This window comes from Mesoplodon densirostris, chromosome 19, assembly GCF_025265405.1.
Source record: "Mesoplodon densirostris isolate mMesDen1 chromosome 19, mMesDen1 primary haplotype, whole genome shotgun sequence".
Classification (NCBI taxonomy): Eukaryota; Metazoa; Chordata; class Mammalia; order Artiodactyla; family Ziphiidae; genus Mesoplodon; species Mesoplodon densirostris.
In genome coordinates, this window is record NC_082679.1 from 48,043,812 (window position 1) to 48,056,685 (window position 12,874).

A 12,874-nucleotide genomic window follows, 5' to 3' on the forward strand; every position below is an offset into this window, starting at 1 on the left:
GTATTTTTGATTATTTGGTTTTCTCCCCACCCCACAATAGATTGTGAGTGCCAGGAAGGCAGAGTCCACATCTATTTTGCTAACTTTTTTTTTGTTCCCTTGATTATCACAATGCCAGGCACACAATAGGTACTTAATATAGTCTTGTTAGCAGTATAGTGGAGATGTGTTGATAGAGAAAGAAGACTGGCTTTTCAAAATGAAAAGATGCTCAACTTGAAATCAGAATACTGCAAAAGAAAACAGTGAGATACTATTTCATATCCATTAGGCTGGCAGAAAATTTAGAAGTCTGGCAGGGGGGAAATGAGAACTTTTATACACTGCTAGTGAGAGGGTTAATTAGTATAATCATTTGGGGGAGTAATTTGGTAAAATTGAAGTTAAGCATACTTGATGACCCACTGATTCCACTTCTAGATCTATGTGGTAGAGTAGAAGTACTCCCATGTGAGCACAAAGACATGTACAAGGATGATTATTGCAGCAGTGTTTGAAATAGTAAACATATGGACACAACACAAATGTCTGGCAGTAAGTGAATGGGTTAATAAACCGTGGCATATTCTTAATATAATACAGTACTTCAGTAAAGGAACCAGAGCATCTGGAAACAAAAAACATTCTAACTCTCCTATTCTGCTCCTGTACCCATGCAGCTAAATGTGGCTGCAGGAAACAGAGCCACAGTGACTAGTCCCACTTTAAATCCCTGACTGCTAACCTCAGGCATTTGTTTCCCTAGTCCAGTCGTTGTCCCAGTCTCCTAAGGTACTGTTGTATAGCTTCTGTCTTCTCAACCTCCAGCACTTAGCCCCAGTCCTCACTCAGCTGGTGACCTTGTTTCCTAGGTAACAGGAAAATAAAAGCAATCAGAAGGTAACTACTCACCTACGTGCATCTTGTCCCTGTGCTCTTCCTTTCGTTCCTGCTACTGTGGTTGACACTTTGTTCTCTTATCTAAGACCAGCTTCTCTCTGGTGTATTAGATCCTGTTCATAAACTAGAACATCATTCCTACAGTTGTCCTCTTTCCTGCATCTTTTTTTTTCTTATCTACTGAATTTTTCCTATCAGCATAATAACGTGATTTTTCTCATCTTAAATCTATATTTGTAAATATATTTAAATATTATACACACACACACATACTGTATCCCCCTCCACCTGCCACTTCATTTCCTACTTAATAGGAATATTCCTCAATAGAGGTGTCTAATACTCATTGTCTCCAATTCCTCTCCTTCCAGTCTCTCTTGCACCCCCTCCAATTAGGTCTTTGTTTCTGCTTTTTTTTTTTTTTTTTTTGCTGTACGCGGGCCTCTCACTGTTGTGGCCTCTCCCGTTGCAGAGCACAGGCTCCGGACGCGCAGGCTCAGCAGCCATGGCTCACGGGCCCAACCGCTCCGCGGCATGTGGGATCTTCCCAGACCGGGGCACGAACCCGTGTCCACTGCATCGGCAGGCGGACTCTCAACCACTGCACCACCAGGGAAGCCCTGTTTCTGCTTTTGTCAGAGGTCACTGATGGACTCCATGTGGCTAAATCCAGTCGTATTTTTTCAGTCCTTTTACTTGACCTGTCAGCATTATTTGGTACAGTTGATCACTTCCTCACCCTTGGCTTCCAGGTTATCACACCTAGATTTCCTTATACTTTATTGACAGCTACTTCTCCCAAGTTCTATATCTTCCCTTGCTCTAGACATAGGAATTCTTCTAGGGCTCCATCTTTGGATCTCTTTTCTTTTTCTACAGTCACCCTCATTGGGGCTCTCATCTCTCAAGACTTTAAATACCTGCTTGAAAATTTTATCTCCAGCCCAAGATTCCATACTCATAACCAACTGCCTACTTGACACCTCCACTTGGATTTCTAACAGACATCTCAAATTTAATATGTCAAAAGATGAACTAACTCATGATCTCCCCTTCCCACCCTCATCATAAGCATGTTCCTACCTCAGCCCTCCCATCTGGGAAAAGGCAACCCCATCCTTCCAGTTGCTCAAGCCCCAAACTGGGGAACCATTCTTGATACCTTTCTTTCACAGCCCACGTCCAAGGTTCAGTAAGTTCTGTCTGCCAACTTGCAGGATATATGTGGATGGCCATTTCTTGTTGCCTCTACCATCCTAGCCCAAGTCACCATCATCATCTACGGCCCAGATATTTGCAATAAATAGCCTCCTAGTTGGTTTCCCTGCTTCCACCCGTGCCTCTCTATGTTCAAAGTTCAGCAGCCAGAGTGACACTGTAAAAGTCTAAGATTGTGTCACTCATCTTCTCAAAGCCCTCAAATAGCTCTCCACTTCATGAATAAAGACTAAAGTAAAAGCCTTATGCAGTATTGCCACCACCTGCCACCCTCCTGTATTATCTGTCTGACTCACCACTCATCTTCTTTCTTGATCACTGTACTACGGCTCCACCAAACTCTCTGCAGTAACTTAAACACCCACGGCAAGCTTCCACTTCAGAGGCTTTGCATTTGCTATTGACTCTTCCTGGAATCCTCTTCTTCTAGATGTCACCTGGTTTGGTTCCTCACCTCCTGCAGATCTTTGTTCAGTGAACCCTTCTTTGACTATCCTATTGAAATAGCAATCCCCGGGAATTCCCTGGTGGTTCAGTGGTTAGGACTCAGGGTTTTCACTGCCAAGGGTGCAGGTTCAATCCCTGGTCAGGGAACTAAGATCCCACAAGCCCTGTGGCATGGCCAAAAAAAAAAAAAAGGCAATCCTCCTGCATGGCATGCTCCACCTCCCTTCCCAGCTTCATTTTCTCCATAATACCTACCACCACCTGACATTTACTTGTTTATTATGTGTCCTTCTCAAGAAGGTAAGCTCTGTGAGAGTAGAGATTTTGGGAGGTGTAAATTTTATTGAAGCATAACATATTTACAGAAAAGTATAAAAATAACAACTGAGGAGCTTGATGATTGAGAACAACAACTTCCGTATCTTGTTCAGTCCCCTGTACCCAGTACAGGAGATACTCAAATGTTTAATGAATGGTTGAACTGAGTGTACATGTACTAACAAGGCTAACATTGAAAACAATTGAAAATAAAGTTGCAGAGGGATTACATACAGTGTGATAAAACTTTTAAAAATCCATATCACCTATTTTTTTATCAACTCATATGAAGTAAAAGTAGGAAAGTATTAAAATACCAGCTTCAGGGCTTCCCTGGTGGCGCAGTGGTTGAGAGTCCGCCTGCCGATGCAGGGGATGCAGGTTTGTGCCCCGGTCTGGGAAGATCCCACATGTCGCGGAGCGGCTGGGCCCGTGAGCCATGGCCGCTGAGCCTGTGCATCCGGAGCCTGTGCTCCGCAACAGGAGAGGCCACGGCAGTGAGAGGCCCGCGTACTGCAAAAAAACCCCACAAAAACCCACAAGGTGTAAAATACCAGCTTCAGAGTGGTGGTTTCCTCAGTAGCTAGAGGGGAAAGGGTTGGGAAGGGATAAAAGACAAATTTTTTTTAATAAAAAAGCAAATCTGAGGCTTCCCTGGTGGCGCAGTGGTTGAGAGTCCGCCTGCCGATGCAGGGGACACGGGTTCGTGCCCCGGTCTGGGAAGATCCCACATGCCGTGGCACGGCTGGGCCCGTGAGCCATGGCCACTGGGCCTGCACGTCCAGAGCCTATGCTCCACAATGGAAGAGGCCACAACAGTGAGAGGCCCGCATACCGAAAAAAAAAAAAAAAAAAAAAGCAAATCTGTCAAAATATTAATATTTGTTAAAAGAGGCTGATGCGTATTTGTTGTATGTGTCTCTGTGAATGTTAAACTCTTTTACAGTTAGTCTGCCTCCCTGCTCTTACCTGGTCCCTTCTCACACAAAGCCACCTCCTTGGTTCCCTTCTGTACCATGAGCCTGTCTGACCTGTACATCCAGCATGTCTGAAGGATTTAGGAGAAGGAATGATGGGCATTCATGCTCCCAAGAGTGAGAAGTCTGATCCAAGCCCAAGAAAGGGTCAGTCTTGGTACTGTCAAAATCAAAGTAGTTCCCCCTCTCTAGAAATGCCATTTGAGGGAATAATTAAAAAGAAGGGGAGGGCAGGGGCACAGAGGGCTTCCTGTAGATAAGCAACGTAGGTGATTATCGGCAGGAGTTGGTGGAAGGAAAGAACCAATTTTTGCTAGCAAATTGTAGTGAAAGCCCTGTAATTTTGGAAAAACACTTTTTTTTTGGACAAACATTTTAATGGATAAAGGAGCCAAGAAATTTGGACCTGATATAAAGATGGCATTTTTTTCTGCTATGACCAGATAAGTATTAGTTGTAGTAATTAATGGGGTTTTTGTTTTACCGTGTGCTTTAAGAAACTAGCAATTACCAATTGTTCTTGAATTTTAATACTCATTTTCAGAAGTTAAGAGTTGTCACAGAGTTTTGGCGTGGACTTTTCTGTTGGCTTAGAATTGCTGATAAAGCCTGAAAGATGAAAAAAGTCATGTTCCCCTACATTCTAAAGGGTACCACAAGAACTGGGCACATGCTCCCACAGGATTCACTAGGAAGTGAGAAATTCACAACCTCTCATTCCTAGGCCCCCACTGACATATAACCGTGCAACAGGGTCAGATCCAGAGGAGAGGATCCTTGTGGTGGTAGGGTGAGGCCCCTGGCCCTCCCCACAGGGCTTGGGGAATCAAGCACCAAGAGAATGACTGGAGATATTGGGGGCATCTGACATCACTGGAGCTTGCTGTCTTTATCTCCAGCAAAACCACACTCACTTCAGGGCTACTACCTGGAGTTCTTAGGAGAGCTTGCACGTGCGCCTGAAGAGTGTGTATTCGGTGGTAAGGAGGTGGAGAGGATTGTTAACAGACAGGTGCCTGCAACTGTCTGGAGATTTCTGAATGGAGGGGTGTTCTGCTGGAGTAACCCCACCAGCAGAATGTGAAGGCCTCTGAGCATCCGCCTTTGTGCTGTGCCTTGGAAAAAAAGGACAGGCCCACTCTCTCCGATTTCTTTGCCGTCAGAGGTCACGAGACAGGATTTCAGTGGATCCTGGGTGGGGTGACCATATGTATTACTGATGAGCTAAACCAGGACCATTGAGCTCATTCTCAAGGGGGAGCTAACCAGATGGGAAGCTGGGACTGTGCTTACAAACTGGGAGATAAGTTTACCCTAGGCCTGAGCTCCCCGGAGGAAAGAAGTCAGAGGGTGGGCAGGAGCAATGGCTCTGTGTCCCAGGGTGACCCACCTGGAGAGGGGTTGGAGGTGAGGAGAGAACTAGGCTACCCCTCTCTGAATGAATATAGTGGGCTGGGGTGAAGCTGCACGCAGCCCACAGGCCGGCACGCATCTCCCTGTGAGGAGGCCGACTGTTGGGGCAGACCACCGGCCCTGGGCCCAACAGGACTAACACAGCAGACCAGCACCTTCCTTCTTAGCCTTCACCTGACCCATGCGGGCTGGGCATGCGGGCATCTAAGAATCAGGTATGAATTTGGAGTTTTGAACTGGTCTAGACTAAGTTTTAATAACCGTAAGTAAGCACAAAATTGCTTTTTCTCAGGTTATGAGCTCCTAAAGGGGATTTGATAGCCTGGCGAGGGCGAGAAAACCGTTTAAAATGGTGACACCAGACAGATTAGGCTTATACCACCAAATTTAGACTTAATAATAGGAAGATCTGGATGTGGCTTTTAAAGAGGTGTCAAAGGAAGCCCACTTGGACTTCCCTGTGGGTCCAGTGGTTAAGACTCCACGCTTCCGCTGCAGGGGACAGGGGCTCCATCCCTGGTGGGGGAACTAGGATCCCGCATGCCTCTGGGCCAAAAAAAAAAAAGGAAGCCCACTTGCGTCCCCTAACACTGTAGGAGTGCTGGGTAGGGAGTGTAGTCCACCTAGTGCGGGCCACCCGCTTGGAAAGGGAGCAGCCTCCCAGGTCTCCAGGCGCTACGCGGCTGCAGACTACATTTCCCGAAAGCCTTGGCGGTGGTGCGCTTCGGCTTCTGATTTGACGTATTCCGCCACTGACCGGGGCGCTCGTGGGAGAGGAACGTGGCCCTGGCGCGTGCTATAGTCATTTTCGACATGCGCAGAGGCGAATGCGTGCCGCTTGGCGTTCGCTCCCTCTTGAGAAAGTGCGGAGGAGGCAAGAGCTTGAGCGCGCGCGAGGTATTTGCCCTGCACCCTGCTCCCGGGGCCAGGCTACGCTCCTCCCGTGGCCGCCACCAACCACCCACGCCCCATGGCTAGAACACGCCAGACCGGGACCTTGCGCTCTCTCCCCCACCCCGGCTCTGCCTAGTGGCCGGATACTGCCATCTCCTATCACGTGATCTGCTGGACAATTTGGGGAGACGTTGAATCATATGAGGTAGTCTAGGTAAGTGGAGAAACTTAAGGTAACAATAGTTCCCCTTTCTGAAAAAAATGTGGTTTTTCCTGAGGGGCTGTAAGTTTCTACTCCCCCGAAACACGGTCATAAAACCAGAAACACCATCTCCTCTTCCCCTCTCCTCCCGTCTGCCCTCTTCCTCGGTACAGGAAGCGTCCTGTGCAGCTAGGCTGGAGGGAGAATAATGAAGCCTTGAGTGAAGGGTTACACTCATGGTAATGGTAATTAGGACCAACTCTTACATGGAAAATAACTTAAGGTGGATGAAACGTTGAAAAAAGAAAAGCATTGAAAAGAGCTAACAGGAGAGTGAAGAATTAAGGATCAGACTCTAGGAGAAGCAAGAGACTAGGTCATAATCCCAACACTCAAAGCTGCTTTTGCCTGAAGGCATTTGCTGGTGGAAAGAGACACGTGAAAGCCAGCAGTAAAGTTGGTGGACTTGCAGTATAAGGGGTACAAATGTAAAAGTGTTGAAAGCTGGGAGTCTAAATAATCACCCAACATTTGAACTGGGACCCCAAATGAAGACACCCTAAAGAAAATGTTAAACTGGAGATAAGCCCTGGCATAGACATGTTTCCCAAATTCAGGTTGTCCTGGAGGTGTAGAGATCCTCAGCCTTCAAACTCTATAACATTGACCTAGTGGTGTGCCCCGGTGTCTGACAAAAGCAAATGAAAATGATCCTTAGAGAAATGTATTATCATCTTAGACATCAAAGTATTCACACACACACTTCTTTTTTAGTAACTTCCAGCACATTCTCAAAGATAACCAGATACACAAGGACATAAGAAATCGTGAAAGAACATGCAGAATTAATAGACAACAAACACAGACACAAACACTTCTGGAATTATCAGAGAAAGAGTATAAAATAGCAATTCTTAGTATTTTTAAAGAGATAAAAGACAAGGTTGAAAAGATCTACAAAAACAAGCTTTAAAAATTGGCCTAGCAGTTTAGAAAAAATAACCAAATAGATTGTTTTTTTTTAAAACTAATTTAAAAAAACAACAGCTATGTGTTTGACAGCAAATTAAACATAAAAGAATGAACTGGAATATCGGTGAGAAGAAATTGTCCAGAAACTATTATTGCACAGAGACAATGAGATGGAAAGTATAGAAGCAAAGTAAAACACCTTAAGCCATTGGGTAGGAAGCCCAACATAAATTTAATCAGATTCCCAGAAGGAGAATACAGAACAGGCTATATGAAAGACATACCAAGCTACAGATTCAAGAAGCCCAATGAAACTCAAGGAGCATAAATAAAAATAAGTCCACAACAGATACATCACGGTGAAACAATAGAATATAAAAGGTAAATAAAATCTTAAAAGCAATTAGAGAAAAAGACCAATTAACTTCAAGAAGTAACATCTGACTTCCCAATAGCATCTGTGGAAGCCATGCGAATGGGGAATGAAATCTTCATTGTGCTTAAAATATCTGTCAACCTAGAAGTCTGTATATAGCAAAATCTTTCAGGAATGGAGACACAAGTATCTTTTATACAGCTAAAAACGGTCAATACTTCTTGCTCTGAGTGACCTGGCGCAAACTTCTTTTAAATGGGGCTACCATTGTCCCACCTGTTGGGAATTATGCTAGGATTGAGTTAATATCTGTAAAGGACTTTGCTCCATGCCCCCTCGTAGTTGGTGTTCTTTAAAATGTTTGGTCCCGGGGAGCCGCGATGGCGAACGTGTCCGAGAGGACGTTGCAGCTGTCCGTGCTGGTGGCTTTCGCCTCCGGAGTGCTCGTGGGCTGGCAGGCACACCGGCTGCGGCGGCGCTACCTGGACTGGAGAAAGAAGAGGCTGCAAGACAAGCTGGCGGCGACGCAGAAGAAGCTGGACCTGGCCTGAGATCCCTGCACTGTCGGTCCCCGCCGGCCACCGGGCGTCCACCTCGAAGCCACCTCGTCTCTCCGGCGCGGGGCTCCAGCCGAAGCCAGGCTCGCCTCACTCTCTCCGCCCTCAGTGCCGGGATCTTGCCGGAGTCGCTTGTTGAAGATGAAATTAGAGAACTGGACAGAAATAGTTTCTCCTTGCACTTTATGAATCAATTTTATTTTATTTTATTTTATTTTATTTTATTTTTTTTTTTTTTTTGCTGTATGCGGGCCTCTCACTGCTGTGGCCTCTCCCGTTGCGGAGCACAGGCTCCGGACACACAGGCTCCGCGGCCACGGCTCGCGGGCCCAGCCGCTCCGCGGCATGTGGGATCTTCCGGGATCGGGGCACGAACCCGTGTCCCCTGCATCGGCAGGCGGACTCTCGACCACTGCGCCACCAGGGAAGCCCTCAATTTTATTTTTAAAATAAAAAAAATTAAACATTAAAAAAAAAAAAAAAAAAAAAATGTTTGGTCCCAAGGTGAACAAACTGGGATTGTGGGGGTGCTGCCCTGGCGGGGAACTCTCCCCGAGCGCGTCCTGGTGGGAGCGAGTGCTGCAGGGTCCTCCTGCCCGTCTCCCGGCCTGGACAACGCGTGCATGCCGGTGGCCACGAGGGGGCGGTGCCACACCGCAGGGGGTGCCCGGGAGGCCACAGAACTTGCACCAGGTGAGCCTGTTGCCGGCTTCCTCTCCTCTTTCTTCTTTCCCTTCCCGCCTTTAAAGGATGCTGGAATTTTCGCAGCATCTAAATAACGATATACTCCATCCACAAGGGATGCACCTGAGGGGAAGAGATCTGGAACACCTGGCAATAGGGCCGATCAGCATCAGCGTCAGCTGTGGTGAGACCTGCAAATCCCAGGCAACCCTGTCATAAATAATGCAGGAGGGGCTCAGTACCTCCGTGGGCAAAGTGGGTTTTTTTCCCACAACTTTTTCTTCAAAAAAATTTCAAACCAACAGAAACGTTTTTTCAAAACTGTACAATCAACAAACATTCATATATCTTTCATCTGGATTCACTGTCAATCCAATTTGCCAGGTTATTTACACACACATTTTATTTTGTTTTGGCTGAACCGTTTTAGACCTACTTGCAGACATCCTGACACTTTACACGTAAAATACTTCACGCTGCATCTCCTAAGATCAAGGACATTCTCACACGCAGCCACAATACCATTATCATACCTAAGACGCTCAGCATGGATATAACTAAATACAATTAAATGATATGCAGTTGCATATTTAAATTTCCCCAATTATTCCAGTTTTGTCCTGTATAGCTGTAAATTTGTTTGGTTTGTGATCCAGGACCTGATCAATGGTCACCTCATTTTTTCTTTCATGACATTTTTTTTTTTTTTTTTTTCGGTATGTGGGCCTCTCACTGTTGTGGCCTCTCCCATTGCGGAGCACAGGCTCTGGATGCACAGGCTCAACGGCCATGGCTCACGGGCCCAGCCGCTCCGTGGCATGTGGGATCCCCCCAGACCGGGGCACGAACCCGTGTCCCCTGCATCGGCAGGCGGACTCTCAACCACTGCGCCACCAGGGAAGCCCTTTCATGACATTTTTAAAGAGTCCAGGGAAGTTGTCTTGTAGAAGATTCTACAATCTGAATCTGTCGCCTATTTATTCTTTGTGATTAGATTCAAGAAATTCACTTTTGTGTAAATACTGCATAGGCCATGTTATCTTTTTCCCATTACATCGTATCAGGAGGCCCATCACGTAGGCCTGGACTATATTAGTGACACTAAGTTTGATCACTGGGCTACATGTGACAGTTTCCTATCATAAACAATACTCTTTAAACATTAACTCCCCATTTCCCCCTCTCTCCAGCCCTTGTCAATTATACCAATATTATACTTTCTGTCTTTATGATTTTGACTACTATAAATACCTCATATATTTACTTATTTATTTTGGGCTGTGTTGGGTCTTCGTTTCTGTGCGAGGGCTTTCTCTAGTTGTGGCAAGCAGGGGTCACTCCTCATCGCGGTGCACGGGCCTCTCACTATCGCGGCCTCTCTTGCACACGCTCCAGACGCACAGGCCCAGTAGTTGTGGCTCACGGGCCTAGTTGCTCCGCGGCATGTGGGATCTTCCCAGACCAGGGCTCGAACCCGTGTCCCCTGCATTAGCAGGCAGATTCTCAACCACTGCGCCACCAGGGAAGCCCTAAATACCTCATATAAGTGGAATCATACAGTATTTTTCTTTTTGTGAGTTGCTTATTTCACTTAGAATAATGTCTTCAAGTTTTATCCATGTTATAGCATATTACAGAATTTCCTTCCTTTTTAAGGCCAAATAATATTCTGTGGAGTGTATTGGGTTGGTCAAAAAGTTTCTTTCGGGCTTTTCTGTAACACCGTACAGAAATACCCAGAGGAACTTTTTGGCCAACCCACTATATACCACTTTTCGGTAATCTATTCATCAGTCAGACACTTGGGTTGCTCCCATGTTTTAGCTATTGTGAATAATGCTACTATGAACATGGGTGTACAAATGTCTCTTCAAGACCCTGAAGAGGGTCTTGGATAATACTTAATTCTTTTGGATATAGAATTGCTGGCTCATATGGTAATTCTATTTTTAATTTTTTGAAGAACTTCCATACTGCTTTCTACAGCGACTGAACCATTTTACATTCCTACTAACAGTGCACAAGGGTTCCAGTTTCTCCACATCCTTGTCAACACTTATCGTTTTCTGTTTTTTTTTTTTTAATAAATTTAATTTTCTTTTTGGCTGCGTTGGTTCTTGGATGCTCTGTCGCGGTGCGTGGCCTTCTCGTTGCGGTGGCTTCTCTTGTTGCGGAGCACAGGCTCTAGGAGCGTGGGCTCTAGAGCTCAGGCTCAGTAGTTGTGGTGCACGGGCTTAGTTGCTCTGCGGCTTGTGGGATCAGGATCGAACCTGTGTTCCCTGCATTGGCAGGCGAATTCTTAACCACTGCGCCACCAGGGAAGTCCCTGTTTTCTGGCTTTTGGATAGTAGCCATCCTAATGGATGTGAGGTTGTATCTTGTAGTTTTAGTTTACATTTAGTTTACATTTCCCTAATGATCATTAATGTTGAGTATCTTTTCATGTGCTTATTGGCCGTTCATATGACTTCTTTGGGAAAATGTCTATTCAAATCTTTTGCTCATTTTGAATCAGGTTGTTTGTTGTTTTGTTATTGAGTTTTAGGAGTTCTCTATATATTCTGGATATTAATCCTTTACCAGATATATGCATATATATGTGTATATATACATATATATATTTAAAACCTGAAAAACAGTACTGGAGATTGTTTATGGATACATGCACATGGAGTAAATATATAAAGCTGTGTACAGGAATGATCAGCACTATATTCAGTGAGTGATGTTTGGGGCAGAGGGTGGGGATATAGGGTCAGGTGCATAGGAAGCTTCAACCATAGCTGATGAGTTTTATTTATTAGAGCAGGTCATGGTTAAATGGATGTTCATTATGTTGTTTTCCCTTTTTTGTGTGTACACCTGAGATTATTTCACAAATTTTTAAAAAACAAAATGTAGTGGGTTTTTTTTTTAATGTTTATTTAGTTATTTATTTATTGGCTGTGTTGGGTCTTTGTTGCTGCCTGAGGGCTTTCTCTATTTGCAGTGAGCGGGCTACTCTTCATTGTGGTGCGGGGGCTTCTCATTGCGGTGGCTTCTCTTGTTGCAGAGCACGGGCTCTAGGTGCACAGGCTTCAGTAGTTGTGGCTCACGGGCTCTAGAGCGCAGGCTCAGTAGCTGTGGCGCATGTGGGATCTTCCCGGACCAGGGATGGAACCTGTGTCCCCTGCATTGGCAGGCTATTCTTATCCACTGCGCCACCAGGGAAGCCCAAAATGTAGTTTCTTAAAGAAAAAAAAAAAAAAGCTTTAATTTACTAAGCAACTGCTAGGTTCAAAAAGCTTAACATTCATTATCTACTTTAATCCTCACTTCACCCCTTTAATCACTTGCCACCACTCTGCCCTTTGTCTACTCCACTCCAGTCACACTGGCCTCCCTACTGCCTTCTTTTTTTTGGCGCGGGGGGGTGGGGGTTGTGTTGGGTCTTTGTTGCTGTGTGTGGGCTTTCTCTAGTTGCGGTGAGCAGGGGCTACTCTTACTTGTGGTGCGTGGGCTTCTCATTACGGTCGCCCCGGTCGCCCCTTACTCGGCTCCCTTCAAGGTGAGGAACCTGCCCGCAAAGCGGGCGTGTTTGGTGGGGCCGGGCTAAGAGTGCGTCCAAGGCGCACGAGGGCTCCATCGCTCCTTCCATCTCCGGGGATCTCCGGAGTAGCCCCCAGCGTCCTCAGCACATGGGAATCGGCGGTCACCGACCTAGAGCAGGCCGCCACTCGAACTCCCCTCCCCCCGAATCCATCCCCGCTCCCCACGCCCCTTCTCCGGCTCGCCACTCTCGGCGCTCGCCTCTCTCCGCCCTGGCCCCACGTGCGCGCGTGCTAGGGTGCTCTGCCCGGGAAGTGCTGGCGGGAGCGGCGACGGCGGCGGCGGGAGGTTCGGCTGTCGCCCGTTTCTGCGTGTCCCCGTGCTTGTTGGCCGCCATTGCAGGTCAGGC

The 12,874-nt window shown here is 46.3% G+C and overlaps 2 protein-coding genes across 2 annotated transcripts in view; both read left to right on the top strand.

Annotated features, from left to right (window-relative positions):
• ZFP90 (ZFP90 zinc finger protein) overlaps positions 1-12,874 on the top strand; it is a 42,567-nt gene that overhangs the window by 23,283 nt on the left and 6,410 nt on the right. The window lies entirely within an intron of this gene.
• On the top strand, positions 8,073-8,439 carry LOC132480879 (mitoregulin). The gene has a single exon (XM_060085403.1). It carries the CDS (start codon positions 8,077-8,079, stop codon positions 8,245-8,247), a length of 171 nt encoding a protein of 56 aa, XP_059941386.1. The 5' UTR covers positions 8,073-8,076; the 3' UTR covers positions 8,248-8,439.